This window comes from Pleurodeles waltl, chromosome 12 (assembly GCF_031143425.1).
Source record: "Pleurodeles waltl isolate 20211129_DDA chromosome 12, aPleWal1.hap1.20221129, whole genome shotgun sequence".
Taxonomy (NCBI): Eukaryota; Metazoa; Chordata; class Amphibia; order Caudata; family Salamandridae; genus Pleurodeles; species Pleurodeles waltl.
Genome location: NC_090451.1, coordinates 65,305,355 through 65,325,498, shown reverse-complemented (window position 1 = coordinate 65,325,498; position 20,144 = coordinate 65,305,355). Strand labels below are relative to the sequence as shown.

Sequence of the window (20,144 nt, the reverse complement as noted above, 5' to 3'; positions counted from 1 at the left end):
ATAATGCAGGCCTTGCAGCCGCTAAAACACCTGCACACAGTCTCCCTGCTGTTTACTGCGGTGTGTAAATGGGTGCAACATTGCCCCAGGCGCTCTTGAGACATTCTTTGCTCTTTGGATGTTTTTGCACAGGTGAGATGCACTGTTTATAAAATGACCGTGTAAGTCTCTTGGGATCAGGATATTATTTTTAATTCTGTGTTGTCGCCCCACACTTCTAAAATCCCCCAATCCTTACTGTTGGCTACAATTATTTGTCTCTAAAACCTCCGTGTCTGGCTTCATCTATTCATCTCCCCATTGCTTAATTTGTGATAAAAAAAACACATAAATAAATAAACACATACATAGACAAATAAATACATAACTAAATAAAGGAGACCAAAGTTCTCTTAGGAGCCTGCAGTATAGACTGCTAAATGTGGGGTTGCCCAATACCAACTGGACTATTCTTAATTCACGAAAGACTGAAAAAATGAGACTACAAAAATAGTGCATTCACACTGCTGTGCCAACTGTGCACAATACAACCAGCACATTACGCGTATAACAACATACAATGTATTACTCTCAACTGCCATGCAAACTTCATACCCTTTATAGGTTCAATAACCCCCAAAGATGTGTCATCCTTAAACAATCGAATAAGACACACTTCCTCATTCCAAACACACAATGTGACATGAGAAGTAAGATCTCAATATTCATTGACACATTTCGGTGGCATGTCTTGTTGTTAACTGCCTTCTTCAGGACAATTGTTTAGTAGTCTTCCACACACAACTCACATATGGTAAATCATATAATAACAAGCTAAAAACATGCCTCAAACTGCTATTCTTCTAGCAATATTTTTCTATTTTCTATATTGTACCCACACCCAACTTTCTGTTTTCCCAAAAATCATTTTTTCTCGTCAGTTACAAGGCTCCATTTGTTGAGTGAGAGGCGCCCAAGGGTGAGATACAGTTGTCAATGCCAGCCCAGAACCACGTTTGATATACATGTGTTAATACAGGCCCCGTCCAGCTGGCAATAAAGAGGTCTGTGATCTGTGCCACCCGTCGATTGGGATGCTCCATTTACTGAGTCTGAGCTGTACCAGGCTTCATGTATACTTCTTAATAGGGTTCATGAGAACGTGCTAATACACACACTTTACAACTGACAGCCTTGATTCCACCTCCTGCCTCATTCTTCCACCCCCTACACTTCCTGTCTCTTTATCTCATGAATTCCGAGGCTGCCTGGTCTTGATTCCCTCTCATGCCTCATTCTTCCACCCTCTACACTTCCTGTCTCTTTATCTCATGAATACCAAGGCTCTGGGGTCTTGATTCCATCTCATGCCTCTTTCTTCCATCCTCTACACTTCCTGTCTCTTTATCTCATGAATACTGAGGCTGCCTGGTCTTGATTCCATCGCATGCCTCTTTCTTCCATCCTCTACACTTCCTGTCTCTTTATCTCATGAATACTGAGGCTGCCTGGTCTTGATTCCATCGCATGCCTCTTTCTTCCATCCCCTACACTTCCTGTCTCCTTACATCATGAATATCGAAGTGACTAGTCTTAATTAAACCCCAGGTTTCTATCTTCCACCCGTACACTTCTTGTCTCTTTATCTCATGAATACAGAGGCTGGCTGGTGTTGGTACAACCTCATGCTTGTTTCTTCCACCCCCTGCACTTCCTGTCTCTTTACCTCATGAACACAGAGGCTGGTTAGTCTTGACTCCACCTCATGCCTCTTTCTTCCAACACCCCACACCTCCTGATTCTTTGTCTCACTCTTGAAAGCTCTTTTCCATCCCTGCTTTCTTGCTTTGTCACTTGGGTTCCTATCATTCTGTTCCCTTTCTATTACCATGGATCAAAGTCTGAGGATGAAAAATAAGCTGTGGATCCCAAAAATGAGAGCCAGAAAGCAGTCAGTTGGAGTTGCAAATCTGAAACAAAACATAGCACTAGGAACCCTGGTTCTTTCTAAACTATACAGCTGGACTCCTTTTTCCTGGAAATGTTGCTGTCCTCAGAACTGTTCCGTTGTTTCTTCTTTCTCTCTAGCTCCCAACCCACCCACCAAACTTTCATACAGCGTTTCCCACCTGGTCTCACTTTTCTGGACAAACATTATATGTGTTTGTTTTTTCCCATCATTTTGCTGTGTGCCCCGACAGACCGTTTCTCCTCCCTCCTTCTCTCTCTCCTGTCAGCTTTGTGACTCTTCTCTTCCTTCTCAGCGCTTTACATTTTCCTTCATCCACTTGAGAGGGTGACTTATATTTTTGAGTCTCTCTTTGGGATTACAGAGCCAGGACTGGACCAAGTATGATGAGAAGCTCCTGCAGGCCGTGGACTACAACGACCCCGCCCGAGTGGCATCTCTACTTCGCAAGAAGAGCCTGGTGCCTACCAAGCTGGACTTTGAAGGAAAAGCTGCGTAAGTTCACTTCCCTTAGCACAGAAGTGGTAAAAGTCAACATGTTCTCAACAACAAGCACGTCTACCAAAATGTAGAAGTATTCTTGATCTGTCCCTTCAGCCCTCCCCGAAATGACTTCTACAGAGAGGCAAAAACTTTCCACTCCACTCTGGAAAGCAGCTTTCCTTGTAGAACTTCTTCAGAAGTAGTAGATGCTTCTACTCTTTATCCGTTTGTCACATCTCTGTTGTAACTTCTGAAAAAGAAGTTAAAGTCATCTCTATCTGCCTTTTCATCTGTCCCCAAGAATCATTTCTACTGAACAGGTAAAAGGCTTAATTGTTCGCCTGTTTTTTGCTCTCCTGGTACAACTTCTACCGAAGAGATGCAAGCTTTCTTTCTTCTCCCCTTTTATGGTCTCCTGATTCAGCTTCTACTGACAGGTAAAAACCTTCTTCCTTCACATGTTTATTGCTCTCCTGGTACAGCTTCTACTGAAGAGGTAAGAGCAACCTTCCTACTTGTCTTTATTGGTTTCCTGGTACAGCTTCTACTGACAGGTATAAACCTTCTTCCTTCACATGTTTATTGCTCTCCTGCTCCAGCTTCTACTAAGAGGTATAAACCTCTTTCCTTCATATGTTTATTGGTCTCCTGGTACAGCTTCTACCGAGAGGTATAAAGCTTCTTCCTTCAGATGTTCATTGCTCTCCTGGTGTAACTCTCCTGGTGTTACTTGTACTGAAGGCGTTGAAGCCTTCTTCCCCTTATAGTTCTCCTGGTATAACTTCTTCTGAAGAGGCAGAAGTGCCGGAGAGCCATGAAAGGGATTGGGAGGGAAGCTTTACCTCTTCCGTAGATTGGCTCAAGATTTTCATGGTCGGGTTCCGTAAATCTCTGCAGTAACGTCTAAAAGGCTGGGTCTCCTACACAGTATTTTTTTACTACAGGAAGGCAAAGATATGGTGGAAGGGACTGTAAGAGATCAGCTGTGTCTACGGAAACCTGAGGAGTAAATGCAGTCAGCTCTACATTTGATACCAAATTAATGTACAAGTCTGAGTGAGCGCCAAATCGAAAGTTCGAGAAACATGCGGCTACGGTTATTGAAAATGAAGTATTATAAAATACTTGTGTGGTGTAGGAGCGGGGTTATCAGGAGGTGTTCAAGTGCATTGGAACCTGGCAATGGGTCTGTGGTTGTGTTGTCTGATGGTGTCCTGGTCTGTGACACAGGTGGGCTGTGTATAACATATTCCGGAAGTCGATGATCAGCCTGCAACTACTGGCATCAATTCTGTTAGTGGGACCCTGTAACCCCAAATGAGATAAATATGTCCTATCCTGTGCACATGTGTATGTGTGCATGTTTTTGTGTATTTGTGTGTGTGTTTGCATGTGTGTGCATGTGTGAGTGTATGTGCCTGCTCGTGTGTATATGTGTGTGCATGTGTGTGTATGTGTGTGCATATGTGAGTGTATGTGCATGCTTGTGTGTGTGTATGTGTGTGTGTGTGTGTGTGTGTGTACGTGTGTGTGTCTTTGTGTGCGTGTGTGGGTGGGTGTGGGTGCGCACGCGGGTGTGTGTGTGTGTGTGATGAGCATGTGGACATGGGCTTATGCTTAGCCAGGCTCAAAGACATGAAGGACCTTTCTTGATGTCTCAGAATAAACCTCTTTGCCTGTTGTCTTGACTGTTCATATGCTTTTGGAAGACAGGAGAATCTCCCACACAGTTGCCCTCTTTGAAGGCATTCTTGTCTTTTTATACTATTACTTCTGTTAGAAGAGAAAAGATCTACAGCATTACATCTCCACCAAACTAATATCAGCATGAAAACGAGCATGAGAAAGCTGCAAGAGTGAGCTGAAGGGGCAGGGAGTGGCTGTAAATGGATTAAAGAGACTAGAGAAGGCTCACACATTTAAATGCAGCAGACGTGTCTTTCTAAAGAGAGGTTTAGGCTCCAGCACATTTTTATTTATAGGTCATATGCATGTATTGTTTATACTCTGTGAAAATGATAAACAAAGCTTACAAAAAATCTAGAGGAAAAATGAACTAATACATTTATGGCCCAATATGTATTTGACATACCACAGCTTTCTAGAAATCACCCTTCCCACACTGTGTTTGAATGGTCGGTGCCTTTATTTTTAACCAGTTGGAAATTAATTAATGTCTGAAAAATCTGTTTCTTCTATAATCCCTTTTCCACCAAGGTCCTCATTGCTGTACTTTTTCTCTGAGTTTTCCATCTTTGTTTGTCTAAACTTCAACAATACACTGTCCAACCGCTTGCGAGGTCCACAGATTTGGCCAGCGTACTCAGTGTATCCTGACCACCCATCACCACCAAGCTGGCTGACTCAAAGCAGTCAACGTGTTCCTTCAGCTTCTTCCTCAAAGTAACCAAGATGCAAAACATTGGCCCCTGCAGCTGCTCTGATGTAGGAGGTCCCATCCTTTAGAAGAACCCCACTTGTCGCAAGGTGACGTGACCGTCTAAGCGATGTTCCACTTGAGCTCTATCATTGTCTTAACCTAGCAACCACACACGCCACAAACCTTCTCCATCCACACTCCAGTTGTCCCTTCATCGTCAACCCTGCCACCATCTCACCCCCACCAATTCCTCACACCTCCACCCGATCCAAAAGGAAGGCCATTCCCCTCCCAGCACTGCTTCACTAAAATTCACTTGTCACCTCCCCTGATCTGAGGTCTCACCCCCCCCACAATTCATTCAAACAGGAGCTGAAAGAAATCCACCCCTGGCTTGTATCTACACTAATGCTGCCCCAGATGTCCCCGCAGGATCTTTCTTGAGCCATTAACCAAGATAAGGCACACTTTTCCTATAATTGAGGACTTGAATTGTTGCACCACCCATCCTCTACCACCAGCATTGGTTGGCACCACCAACCATCATCGCCCTGTGCAGCTGTCATTTGTATACCCTGTGCATGAGGGTCCTTCAATGGTGGATGAGCATGAAAAAGGAGACCCTGTTGATTTTTGCCATTTTTATTCTTCTAGGCTGCACTTGGCTGCTATGAGAGGGAACGTGGAGTGCCTAGAGGTGATGATAGCCAATGGGGCGGATGTGATGGCTAAAGATAGCTCAGGTAACGCAGCCAAGGTACCACCTAAAGTCTGAAGAATGACTACTGGATTTAAGTATTTATGAGGTAGCAGCAAGGCTGTAGTCTACTCATACAAACATCCCAAGCACGAGTTACCGCATATACATATAGCAATTAACCAGGTCACTCATCAAACTTTACAAACCTTAAAATCATTTTGGGCCTGATTTCTAGTTTAACAGATGGGTCTCCGTCTATCAGGTGGAGGAGGACATTGCCACTGCTATCCCGATGGGTTACCATCCGTGAAATGTAAAGATGAACGAAAGCCCAATGTACAAAAGGTTTACTAGCTGCCGCCTTTGGTTTTGATGGCCATTCACCAAACTTTTCAAAAGTTTTTGTTTTTCAGAAACAAAATCCCAAATCAGAAGTTTGATTCTGAAAAAGAAGAAACTAATGGCCCCCACACCCTGGGAGGTTTCTCCGAAAGTGTACGGGTCATTCGTCTTTTGTTTTCTGTCCCTCATTGCAAGCCTTTTCCTGATGGTAATGGCCAGAAACAAAGACATTACATCACCCACCCAATATAGAATGGGCAGTGTAATGCCATCCCTCCAACAGCCACTATGGTTTAGTCATTGTGGGAGACTTTCTATCAACAGGGCTAGCATGGGCTCCAACCTTATGATACACCTGTCTCTACATGAGGCAGTGGCCTGAAGGTTTACAGGACAAGGCACTCCTTCACGCTTGCAACAGAATACCCTATCCACCAAAGTCTAAGTTTAAGGACGATTAATGCCTTTTGAATCCTCTTTTGAGAATATAAATGAGCCATAACACTGTAGTATTTTGATCAAGATGTACATCTTGAACTTCCTACTCACCTAAAGAACTGATCTTGGGAGTGTGAGGTCAAAGGTTGCATTCAAATGTAGATTGAATATTATTTTCACCCTCAGAGAAAAGATCACTAACGAGACCATAGGAATGAATGACAGTAAAGATGGAAGGCACCTCATGTCTAATGGTGCATTATAAAAAGACAGAAAATAACATTCTTGACTTTCTGTCCTGTGTTTTTCTTAGGGTACACAGCACTACACCTTGCAGCAAGATATGGCCACCCTCAGTGTGTCATCAGACTGCTACAGGTAGGTGGAGGGAGATGGGGTATTACTTTGAGTATAAAAATGCCTAAAAGTAGAGATTATTCTTGGGGCATTGAGTTATATGAAAATTTATACTAAGTGAACTCAAAGAAAAAACACAAATTGGTGAATTCTAGAGTACCTGTCAACTTTAATAAATTCAAGCTGAGAATAAGTGAAATTGTGATTTTGTCAAAACAAATTGAAATTGTGAAATTTCATAAAACAATGCACAGGCCCAATAGCAACTACCAGGCCCACACTGAAAAATGAAATTAAAAGTTGGAAAACGTTACTGCACACAAAAAAATTTAAGAAATAGGAATATAGATTACTTAGGAGAAAAGTGTGACAAGCACAGTTGCCATGGGCATAATAAAAGAATAGGAGAACCCATGGTGTACGGCCAGAAGCAGGGGTGTGTTCTCGCCTCATTACCTTTTAATTTATGCGCTGCTGACCTGGAGTGATAGGTGCCTGGTTCCTTCATCACTTGGCCATTCCAAACTTCACATTCTTCAATATGCAGACAATATCGTCATCTTGGACCACTCAAAAACAGGTCTCCAGCGGGCCCTCCAGGTATTCAGCGAGGCACATTTCCTTACCATCAATCTGGATATAACCAAAGTTCTTATATTTGGCAGCTACAAAAAGAAACATCTTCAAACGTGGCATATGGGGGCCATGACCATAAAAACTACCAAGAAATACAGTTATCTGGGGGAATGGTTCCACAAGTCTTCAAGCCCCAAGGCCCATTTAGCTGCCCTGTGGAAAAAAGCTGGTGCTTTTGAACACAGCCTAACACACCTCAGTAAGTCCTTGCACAGTGCTTTAGCAGCTCTCATCTTGAAGGTCTTGCAGGCCACGCTCCTCTCAGCAGTTCACTATGGGCAACTGGCTTTTCTTGGGGTATATGCCCCCATTCTTTAAAACATCCAATTCACGGCCTATCAAAGAGTATTTGATCTGCCAAGATATGTAAGGAGGGCCAGACTACATCTGGAATTTGCCCACTCAAGACAATCCCTTACATGTGAGGCCGATACTTTGAAATTTTACATAAGGGTTCTCAAAGCCCCTTTAAACTCTTGCTTGCTTAAAAGAGACGTTTGAGACCAGAGGGAAACCCTGACACCGACAAGTGCAAAGGGCGCTAACATCCCTGCAAATAGAACGCTTTGCACTGAAGTTGGAGGACTTGGGATACTCTGTCGCAAATGTGACGGATATTCTACCAGCCGTTTTACAAGTTCCATAGGATATAAGTCTTTAGTCTGGAAAAGGGCTATCAACAGGCAGCTGACTTCAACCACTTATTTATTGGGCTTCTGCACTTTAAAGTCTTCATCTTTGTTCTCTTCACTGTACAATTCATGTCTTGAGGGGAAACCACAACCATACCTATTTGATGCCTTAAATAGACGAGCTCGCAATAACATCCTATTTTTGCGACTACTGGATCTTCAGGTGGCGGATTTCAACTCCTGGGTCCGCCCAGATGAGCAGAGGGGCCTGCAGACTTTGCAACTACAAAAACAAATCCTGGTTACATCTTCTCTGCTGTTGTCCTGGTGTTCACGCTTCCAGGAGATCCCTCCTGAGACCGGTATATCTACAGAAGGGAATGTGTTCTTGCTTGGAGGCCTCCTCGCTGTGCTTTTCCCACACAGATACAAGATCTTTGATGAGGTGCAGCAAAGATGTCAGACTGCTTGAACACCGTCTTCGACCCCATATAGTAGTGCCCAAATCGAACATTTTCTCTCAAAAACTGATAACGGAGTACTTTAGGGTCAATGACAGCACTATGCCTAGACATCCTAAGGCCACTTCTGGTTCAGCCTGGCACCCCAGCTGTGGAAGTAGTCTCTTTGCATCATGCTTGCGTCCAGCCCCATTATATTATGTTCTGCCAAACTGAGCTCGGCGTGTACCCATCACTTTCATACTACCCTGGGGGTGTCACAATGGCCTACACATTTTTAAATTGTTTTAACCTTTTTAGGAGCATAAGGGTTCCCCAGTTGTTATTAGAACTTTGTTTTTTCCCCTTTTTTTCATTTTTAAATGTAACATTGTTATGGGTTTAATTAACTGCACAATAAATGTATTCATTCATTCATTAAAGGTGTACCGTACTGCGAAAGGTTTTTACAAGATCTTTGCAAAGTACTGAGAAAAACTTTGCTAATTAAGAAAAGCTGCTACTTTTTTGCTTGTGCCTTTTTGCAGCAATTGATGTCACACACATCCCAATTTTGCTCTAAGATAATGCTTATGCATAAAATATACTCAGAAGAAAACAACAAGGGCAGCACTTAGCCCTTGGAGAATGGGCCAGTTATAAATTATATGGCTCTCCTCGCCTGGCTGATCTAGCAGTCCTGTGGCAGGTGGCCTTGCTGCTGAGAGTCACTGTCAGAAACCAAGCAGTTCCCCATCTCTAAATGAGGCAGAGGAATCACAACTGGGGGGAAGGGAAATAACCTGATGTTTGGCAGATGTTCCATTATGTCTCTCCTCTAAATATACCCCTAGAGCCCGATGACCAGTTCAACAGTAACATTTCGGGCCCCGGTGTAAACTGGAGTTTTCATCGGGATCAAAATTACAAGTTGTGTGATAAATTTCAAACACTCACAGTGTTTCCCTAATAGACTGGGGTGAATTAAATCAACTGAAATTTATCAGGAGAAAAGGCCAGTGTAAAGGCAAAACAGGTGGAATTTGGTGTGTTAAAAACTGATTCTGGATGTTATGCATCATTTCCGAGTTGAAAACTCAGAATAGGAGGTACTTACGACAGAAAATACTTCACCTGATGAAATATTAATTTCCTGTTTGGTTAAAAGAATCTTGCAGTGCAAAAAAAATCAGCTGCACTGTTGAAGTCAAACCAGGAAACCTTGCAACCTTCATGAGGGCTGAAGCTTTGGGAACTTCACAATACTGTGCCAGCAAAAAAACACCTTTGCTCACACCTAGTTGTGAACCTGCATGAGGGTCATTAAGGAAGCTTGCAGGAGGAGCATTGACGAAGCTTGCAGAAGGGGCATTGAAGAAGCTTGCAGAAGGGGCATTGAAGAACCTTGCAGGAGGGACATTGAAGAACCTTGCAGGAGGGACATTGAGAAGCTTGCAGGAGGGGCATTTAAGAAGCTTGCAGGAGGGGCATTTAAGAAGCTTGCAGGAGGGGCATTGAAGAAGCGTGCAGGAGGGGCATTGAGAAGCTTGCAGGAGGGGCATTGGAAAAGCTTTCAGGAGGGGGCATTGAAGAAGCTTGCAAGAGGGACATTGAGAAGCTTGCAGGAGGGGCATTGAAGACGCTTGCAGGAGGGACATTGAGAAGCTTGTAAGAGGAGTATTGAAGAAGCTTGCAGGAGGGGCATTGAAGAAGCTTGCAGGAAGAGCATTGAAGAAGCTTGCAGCAGGGACATTGCGAAGCTTGCAGGAGGGGCACTGAAGAAGCTTGCAGAAGGGGCATTGAAGGAGACCAAATAGGGGAGCCTGGGAAAGGAAATGTTAAAGACAAACAGGGAAGTAGTGGTCCGAACGCCAGCACCACCATGTTGCCACTGGTTGACAGCCTGGCGATGCCTGCCGTCTTAATCCACCATGGCAGTGCTGCAAACAGCACTGCCCTGGGGATTACGAGTCCCCTCTGCCGCCTTTTGCATGGCGGTTTCACTGCCATGCAAAGGCTGGTGGAGACAGGGTGCCGGGTAGCATGGGCAGTGCAGGAGCCCCCATGGACAGCCCCATCGCGCTTTTCAGTGCCTGAATTACAGGCAGTGAAAAGCGCAATGGGTGTGGCCACACCCGACGCACCACAACATTGCAGCCAGCTCGATTACGAGCCCCGTCAACGTTGTGGCCTGTTTCCCGCTGGGCCAGTGTGAAACTTGCAATAGGGCCAGCAGGCAGAAAACCGGAGTGGTGGAATGAGGGCCTGAGTGTCAGTAGACCTCACCTGCAACCACAGGCACAAACTGAGCACCGAGTGTAAGTTAGCCATGAAAAGTAAATAAGACAATTACTTTTTATCTTGAAAGTCATTGGCGTGATTGGATTCACAAATTTGGAAAATTCCAGTCACTTCTAATATTTTCATACCGATGGTCATTATAGTAACTATTGTTAGTTGACTCTTGGAAACAAGAAAACATGACTTGAGATGCCCAGTGCACCCCAAGGTGCAAAACATGGTAGCAAGCAAGCGCAATAGCTCAGAAATGAAGTGTCCAGTGTAGACGGATATTCTGAGAACGAACAATGCCAAACGTGCGTGCTCTACTCCGCGGATGTATAGGGAGAGCAGAAAAAACAAAGGCTGAGTTCTGACCTCAGCGAGATGCCTTCTTGCTTTCTATGCCTTGGAGTGCTACCTTGAGCTACATTCAGCGGCGATCCCCCATGATATCCTGTGTAAGAAGTGGAGAGGAGTGGTGAGGTGGTACAAGGTTTTTGCCGGAAGAGGGTGATGTGGCTGTAGACTCCAATACTGTGTGGCACAGGTAGCTGGTGATTGCTGCTTTGACTCCCCTTGGTGCCAGGCTACATTGCCAATACTTCCACACCAGACGTGTACGAGCTCATGTCTGGTGTTCCTCACACCAGCGTGCCCTCAACTAGCCAACATGCTCTGAAACTAAAGTGGCAATCGCCTAAAGCAATAAATAGTACTGGAAGGAAAGGAACATCAAGCATGAGTCGATGGACAACATAGATAAAAAGTCAACAGAATCAACAGAGGTCAACAGAGGATAAAAAAAGAAACAAGGACCATGAGCCAGCCACCCATGCTCTAGAAACAGAGCTCTGAAAGATAGTGGGACTGAATGCAACCAAGAAAGGTTGATAGCAAGCACCATAGACCTCACTTCTTCTTAGCCTAAACACCCAAACTTCATGCAGTTCCACAATGAAGTAGCCCATAGCCTGCAGATTCAGAGGTCCATTTTTCGACTTTTTGGTTTGTAACCCTTGTCCTGATGCCCTTGATAATATAGAAACATCTATCAATGGAAGGGAGATACTTGATGTGCATCCTGGGCTAAACACACTGAAAAGTGGGTGCTGCAATGCAAGTATCCTTTAAGCACTGTGTTGTCTCAGTGCAATTATTTCAGGAGAACATATCTGCCATAAAAAATTCAGGTTCTAAACTGAAAGCAGATGGTCTCACTATATATGTGTCATGGATGGGTTGAACTACCTCAACGAATGTTGTACAGAGATAGAGTCAGTCTCAGCCACCTCAGAAAGACTGGTTATGCTTCCTGTAGTGGTAAGTTCAGATATAAACCCCAGGCATAATCCTCCTGATTGGGACTCTTATAACCATGTATTCAATGTATGATGCTTTGCTTTCCCTGTCAGCGACTGTAAAAGCCAATACACTGGCGTTGGTCCAAAATGGAGAAGTTCTGAAGGCACAAAAAACACTCCTGCCTGTTATTGCTAGGTGGCGAATGGCATGATGGAGCCTATTTCAAGGCCATCCCAAGGAACACAAGCTTATCATTGTTCTCCAGTTATGATACCACCTCCTCAGGACCATTGAATCCTGGAAGACCTTCGAAGGTACAAAACCTGATAAGGAATCCCACCATGGAATTTCAGGGTAGGCGATCACCGCCCATGAGAGATCCCCCGTAAGTAATCAATATAACTTAAATGGTTTAAGCAAGATCCAGGAAAGAGGTAACCAAAAACAAGTAGAAACAAACTGGAGAAGTGCAGTTAAACTCTAAAATGATGAAACCTTAGAAGCCACGTCGAGGACTAAGAATAGAGTTGACGCTGAGGATAAAATGCAGAGAAGTGTAAATAAGAAGTGACAAGTCAAGATGAAACTGTTGGGTTCTGCTTCTACAAGTCTCAGTTTATGTCTTGGCTTTAAAGGAGGGAGGTGTTTTGGCATCCAATTCTTTTGTGCCCGGAACAGCCCACTGCTGCTGCCCAGCCTACGAAATAAGTTTGTGGATACTAGGCACAACATCTTGTGTATGGGCAACAGAAATGGGAATGTTTAACCAGAGGCAATTTGTACCGTTTTTTATGGTAATTCAATTTTTAAAAGAACAGGTGCATTTTGTGTTGCAGTTAATGTTTATATTTTGTATGTAACATGTTTTAAATTCTTGCAGGTGGTTCATGCAACAGTTTAATTGTTAAACGAGCCTATGTTGCATTGTTTAAGTTTAGTAATTAAATCAATATATAAATACATAATTAAATAAATCAATAAAACATATGCAGTAGACATTGTAAATTCTCATAGCACTTCTTTGTAGCTATATAGCCACGATGACAGAGTCCATTTCAGCTTTAGAGAAAGCTACTTTTGGTTGAAATTGGTTCCATTTGGTGCAATACCACACGTGGATATCCTGAAAGCCTGTCATGGATTTGCCCCACCATGACCTAAACTGAAATGTTCAGTACTAACATCAACCTAACACTGTGTAAAAGCAGAATAAACAAACAAGATCTTTACTCCTAACATGCTTTGACTATCATCTAATGCCAAGCATCTACAGGCACAGAATCCACAATCTGGAGATTAGGTGAAATCAGTATTACAGCTGCCATTATTTTCTGGGGAACTGATGTCTCCCTACTAGATTGGCACGTTTACTAACTTGACCATATCTCAACAGTAATTCCTAACCAAACATTGGAGGTCTTTGCTTCTTGCTTCACAGGAACCTTGCCCTGTAGACGCCGCTGACAGCAATGGTCGGACAGCTTTGCACCATGCAGGTAATTATGCAATGTGCCACTTTTAGGGGATATATAGTATAAATTAAAAAAACAGATTCCTTTACACAGTTTTGCATTGCTAACAATCACCAACAATCAGCATTTTACAATATTCCTCACTTTGATGTGTCATCTGGTGTGTTGAGACACATCATGACATCATTCACAGATCACAGAATGGCCACATTCAATCACATCCCAACAAAGCTTGAGTGGTAACTTCAGAGTCTGCTTGAGAACGATGGCCTGATTTACAAAAAGGTTTTCCTTACTTAGACAGTGTTAAGATTGCCTTAAGCCAGAATATACAGTGTAAAGTCTGTCTTAAACCATGAAGGGTAGCTTTAAGACTGCTTTAGCAATTCTTAAGATAAAGCCATTTGTAAATCAGGATCATAGGGGACTGCCTTGAGCCAAGAAACAACGTATTTAACCATGCCCTCCAACAAAACAATGTACATAGTGATTTGAAGTAACCCATTTGCCCACACTATCTACATTTCTCACTCCACGCAGAACTGTTTGTGGGTGGTAATGTGGTGAGCATTAATCAAAGACACATGAACAGAGTTCTGGCCCTCTTTCCTTCAGCTCTAAACACTGTCTTTGCTCCATGTTCATTGTCTTAGCCCATTCTCCATAATTTCCGACTACCTTGAACATTCCTCTTTTGCTTTTAATTTTCCATTACATTATTTTGCTTTTCTTTCATTTGACTTCTTTCAGTCTGTCTCTTTGGTGATGTTTCTCACTTTTTTAATCCCTTTTATTTAAATTAGTTACTTCTGTAACAATGAGTAGCACAATTCTATTATAAAGGATCATCTACATATATCATGTGTCCATGTTAGTCACAAAAAGTAATACCAACATTTTAAAGTTCATTCACCAAAATAAAAAAACACTCTTAGGTTAGACTCTGTGGAAGAGTGCCCGGGCACATTTTTCCCTCTCTTATTCTGGGATGGCATCCTGACACCAAGTGCATCATCTAAAGTGTGGAGGAATCTGAAAATCTGCCAAGTTAGGGAGGAAATTTAAATACGGAGTACAATCTAGAGGCGGAAATTCCTCTTTGATGCAATTCCAAAGGTGGAGGAAATTCAGCCAGAAGATCTTACTTCGTACTCTCCTCCAGACATCTAAATACTAAATGAAGCCTTTGTCTTCCTCTTTCTTTTCTCTTCTTTACATTATTCTTATGATATTTCTCTCGTGTTGGTCTCAAAATCAGCCTCAATAATCTCTTCACATCTCAGCCTCAGATGTTCACTCTGTCTACCTCTCTTTCCCATCAGCAGTAAGCGGCTGCATGTCCTGCACAGACACCCTTTGTGAATTCAAGGCTCCGCTCAATGCCAAAGACCGGGTAAGGCCGCGCTGCCCTGATCTGATAAATGACCAATTGTTGACGCCCCTTGGTAGTAAGTCTTGTTTGTCCCTCACCCTTCTCTCTTTTCATCCTTAGGAAGGTTCCACTGCTTTGATCCTTGCAGCTCAAATGAGCCACTCGGAGCTGTGCCAGTACCTGCTGCATCGAGGCGCTAGCGTCAATGCGAGAGACCTGCAGGGACGGTGGGTCTGCTGTTCCACGTCACTTAGTCAAACATTGGTCTACCATGTCATCGCGCAGTTAATTCTGCTATGGTATATCACTTCCAGTCAAGACAAATTCTAAGGAAAGGGAGCTCTACAAGGGTTTGGCAGTCATGTATTGCTTTGATGACTTTTGTTATTGGTGCAAAGAACACTTTAGAATTTGAAACTCACTTTGGCACTGTGGCCTTCTATTGACTATTGACAACCTATTGGTTATTCCTAAGGTTTAAGGATCACTATATTTTTGGTGTTCCAGCAAAAAATATGCGATGATTTAGTAATCAGTCCACAGTAGTTTCTTTCCAATGCACTTCAGGGCCCTGATATTCACTATCGATCTGATAACAAAGTAACTGGACCCACTGAGAATTGCAAGGACCCAGGTAAATCTGCAGACCTGGTACATTTTACCCTGGGATTTTGGATGCTGAAAGCAGCTGACATTGCTGAGTAAAGCTACATTGCGAAATGAGGAAATAGGGTAATCAGACAGAATATAACAGAATCCCTCGGCGATTCTTAATTTTTTAGAGGAACTTCAGGGTTCTTCCTGTGATTTCCCGTTAACTCCACTCCCAGGAGTTATGATTACCTCTAGTATTGGTAACTCCATGGGCAGACTCAATGGGGCTACCATTGGGTATCTTGTAATGAAGCCCTCTGTCTGTTGGCTATGTCAGTAGAAAGTTCCATAAGGATCTCTCCACAAACCCTTAATGAGACTGGTAAATATTGCTATCTATCTATCTATCTATCTATCTATCTATCTATCTATCTATCTATCTATCTATCTATCTATCTATCTATCTATCTGTATCACCTATGCTCTCATCCTGACTTCTCCTTGTCCTATGTTTCCTACGTGTTTATTTATCTACATTACTTCTTTCTTCATTGTCCTCCTAACTAATTTGTTTCATATTCAGAAATAATCCTCTATACTTGTCTTGCTCTCACCGACGTATATTTATTTCCCTTGTGGGAATAGAGAACTTGGTTGCTCCCTTGGAGACCTTTAATTATTTCTCCAAGAATGTTTACATCCCCATCTCTTCAAGGTTGGTAGCAGCACCCGCTGAATCACTCTTTCAGGTTCACTGTCTCTTCACATTTTTCTGGCTATGTTGTCTCATATCCTCAAGTATCCTTTGCCTGGACTTTATCACCACCTCATCTTGTCATCTCCATGCTGTCCTGTTTATTGTTATTAGACTTCCTGTCGCCTCTTCTCTGATTTTCCTCTGTTTCAGTCTCGTCAGCCAACCTCTGACACTAACATCTTTGTCCTATCCTCTCTTTCTAATTGACAAACTCCTTTTTGTTTTCCCATATTTTTTCTGCTTTTCGCTGTCTCACTCTACCCAACCACCCAAGTCTCATATTTTATGCTCTCTGTAGGACTGCCCTGATGTTGGCTTGTGAGAATGACAGCGTGGAGACCGTAGAGGTTCTGGTGCACGGTGGTGCCACGGTGAGCATCGTGGATGGCCTGGGACATGATGCTGTGCACTACAGCATGGCCACAGGAAACTCCCTCATCCAGCATTTCCTGCAGGAAGCTTCCCAGCGCCGCTCTTGGGCCAGTGGTAAGCAGCACGGCAGGATACAAATGCCTGTTTTTCTTCAGACCATAGTCAGTGGTCTCTCAATATAAGTGGATATGTGATCACTAATTAAATATTAAGACAGCTTAATATGACATTCCTCAATGTTGTACAATCATTATTATAATCTCAGTGATTTGTGTTCTCATCAAAATTGCTGATAGTCATTTTCTCCTCTGCTGCACTAAATATAAGGTATTACATTAAATGTATTCAGGATCATTAATCTTCTTGTCCCACCCTTCATTGTTCCATTCCTACAGATGATTTACTATTGACATTGGTTCATGAGGCACTGACCAAATGTAATTTTGACTTTTTGTGCTTGTATCTGCCTTTGTCCTTTTTGCCCATTATGATTTTTGCTTCCTACTTGGTATCACAAATAATAATTCACTATAGGCTAGTGCTCATGAATCATAAATGACCCAACAGGACTCTAACAATTTTATTATTGGCCTGAAGAATTTTCAAAAGAACACAACCTTTAATTTTCGAGGAATTAAAAAAACTTTATTCTCCTATATGTGCAAACTACATGGATGTGCATTGAAGAATACGTTCATTCTATTCTGTATGACATGGATCTATAAATAACTGGTATCACTAGATTGTGCAGTGGGAGAACACATTATCACATTCTCTTTCATATTCAGATATAACCTTCTTACTATGTAGAAGGTTATGGGTTATGTAAATGATTGATGGATACAGGACGTTTGCCAAATATTGGTGGCTGCCCTGTCCACCCTATTTAGAATGTATGATCATGCCAGTTAATGCCACCCATGTATAAAGTCTAACTAGGGTGAAAGGGACATCTGCCAATTTTTGGCAGATGTTCTGCATCAGCCGAACTCCAAGAAGCCCCCAAAGTTTTCAATCAATTCTTAAATCTAAAATTTGGCATGTTTTACCTAAGCTCTCTGAACTTGAAGGGCACCCAAGATTTTATTTTCATTCTGCATACTCTGTGATTCTAAATGAAATCCAAACTCTCGAGTTAAGATAATTGTGTAGCCTAGATTTATTCTGAAAGCATATACAATCGGATCAGATCTTCTTTTTTAGATTGTAAAATCCCCTCAACCAATTATCCGACTTCTTGTGCTAGAAAATTCCTTTAAACAGAATCTCTTTTTGAACTTGAGCAAATTCACTATGAACTTAAGTGTTGGGCAATTGATGTTTTGCATTGCACACGAGTAGGCACCACACTACTACATTGAGGACATCAACAATGTAACTCTGAATACTCAGCCCTAACAATCAATGTCACAATCCATGACAGTGAAAGGACTAGTTAAAGGACGGTCTACTTAATGTTTTTGAAAGTCTGACCTGGAAGGGATTTTGTTACAAAACAAAAACCCCTGTCATATCAGTCCTCCTACTTTTGCCAAGAGAACATCTATGATGAGAGTCCCAGGTCCCAGTATCTCTCTCTATTTGTGGTCCTCAATGTTGCCTTTAAAATCTATTTTGAACTTACGTAACCTCACCTAAATTTTGACTTGTGAGTACAGCTGTGATTTACACATATAAGTTGTTGTGATAAAGGTCAACTTACATGAAGTTTAGAGTAGACTTTGGGCCAGATTTAGAGTTTGGCAGATGGAGTTACTCTATCACAAATGTGACAGATATCCCGATCGCCTTATTACAATTTAATTCTAACCTATGGAACTTGTAATACGGTGGACGGGATACCTGTCACGCTTGTGACGGAGTAACCCCTCCACTAAACTCTAAATAAGGCCCTTTGTCATTAATGAGCACAATGTCTCTTTTTTACAAAATTAGTATTTTGTGGATTATTGATGGCAACCTCTTAATGACTGGGGCTTTATTTGAGTACTTAGGGGGTCATTCTGACCCCGGCCGTCAAGGACCGCCGGGGCCAGGGTCGGCGGGAGCACCGCCAACAGGCTGGCAGTGCCCCGCAGGGCATTCTGACCGCGGCGGTTTGGCCGCGGTCAGAAATGGAAAACCGGCGGTCTCCCGCCGGTTTTCCGCTGCCCAAAGGAATCCTCCATGGGGGCGCAGCTTGCTGCGCCGCCATGGAGGATTCTGACACCCCATACCGCCATCCTGTTCCTGGCCAGGAACAGGATGGCGGTATGGGGTGTCGTGGGGCCAATGGCATGGGCACTGCAGGGGTCCCCGTAAGAGGGCCCCACAAAGAATTTCTGAGCAGACACTGAAATTTGCGACGGGTGCAACTGTACCCGTCGCACATCCTCCACTCCGCCGGCTCCATTCGGAGCCGGCATCCTCATGGAGGGTTGTTTCCCACTGGGCTGGCGGGCGGCCCAGTGGGAAACCCAGAATCACCGCGGCGGTCTCCTGACCGCGGAGCGGTGTTCTGGAGGGGGGAACTCTGGCGGGCGGCCTCCGCCGCCCGCCAGAGTTAGAATCACCCCCTTAGTCCTGCAGAGAACCAATGATTGTGCTCATCCAGAGGGCACATTTGAGATTTGCTTGAAACAATTTGTTAAAAGTAATTTATTATCCACACTTTTAGAACACGGGTGCAGTTTAACAAACTGAGTTATTAGCACATGGTGTACATTTAGGGGGTCATTCTAACTCTGACGGGCGGTGGAGGCCGCCCGCCAGAGTTCCCCCCTCCAGAACACCGCTCCGCGGTCGTCAGACCGCTGCGGTGATTCTGGGATTTCCACTGGGCTGGCGGGCGACCGCCAAAAGGCCGCCCGCCAGCCCAGTGGAAATCAACCTTCCCACGAGGACGCCGGCTCTGAATGGAGCCGGCGGAGTGGGAAGGTGCGACCTGCAAAGCAAAGGTGCAAAGCAGACACTGAAATACAAAGTGGGGCCCTCTTACGGGGGCCCCTGCAGTGCCCATGGCATGGGCACTGCAGGGGCCCCCAGGGGCCCTACGACACCCCATACCGCAACAGGATGGCGGTATGGGGTGTCAGAATCCCCATGGCGGCGCAGCGAGCTGCGCCGCCATGGAGGATTCTTATGGGCAGCGGAAAACCGACGGGAGACCGCCGGTTTTCCTCTTCTGACCGCGGCCAAAGCGCCGAGGTCAGAATGCCCTGCGGGGCACCGCCAGCCTGTTGGCAGTGCTCCCGGACCGCCGGGGTCAGAATCACCCCCTTAGATCCTTCTAGTGTCTTGAAAGTGTCTTGACATTTGATTGTCGTGTTTAGGCACACTGTTAGACCCTCTGATCAACTGAAGTATAATTTGCAAATAATTCTTTAACACAGCATTTTTGTCTCTTTTGGACATACACAGTGGAGGAAGATGAGAAACAGGAGATAGCTGCTCAGGTAAGTTCCCCCCGCAGTGATTGGGCTCAAAGTCTGGGCAGTGATACTAGAGTAGGTGGCACCCTCAGGGAGTAACTCATTACCAAATATCCCAGAGCGTCCAATATCAGGTGTGAGTATGTCAGGCTCAAAAAAAGTCACAGCGAGGAGGGCATTCAGATAACCGCACATCCCCCTTGTCCCATGTGTATAGCACCACCAA

The 20,144-nt window shown here is 43.8% G+C and overlaps 1 protein-coding gene across 1 annotated transcript in view; it reads left to right on the top strand.

Annotated features, from left to right (window-relative positions):
* The window catches only part of ANKRD24 (ankyrin repeat domain 24), a 62,581-nt gene that overhangs the window by 1,805 nt on the left and 40,632 nt on the right, over nucleotides 1-20,144 (top strand). The window contains exons 2-9 of the mRNA XM_069215897.1: nucleotides 2,313-2,443; nucleotides 5,466-5,554; nucleotides 6,605-6,669; nucleotides 13,380-13,437; nucleotides 14,736-14,806; nucleotides 14,906-15,012; nucleotides 16,435-16,622; nucleotides 19,908-19,942. Coding sequence (XP_069071998.1) covers nucleotides 2,313-2,443; nucleotides 5,466-5,554; nucleotides 6,605-6,669; nucleotides 13,380-13,437; nucleotides 14,736-14,806; nucleotides 14,906-15,012; nucleotides 16,435-16,622; nucleotides 19,908-19,942 — 744 coding nt within the window. The remainder of the gene's footprint in view (nucleotides 1-2,312; nucleotides 2,444-5,465; nucleotides 5,555-6,604; nucleotides 6,670-13,379; nucleotides 13,438-14,735; nucleotides 14,807-14,905; nucleotides 15,013-16,434; nucleotides 16,623-19,907; nucleotides 19,943-20,144) is intronic.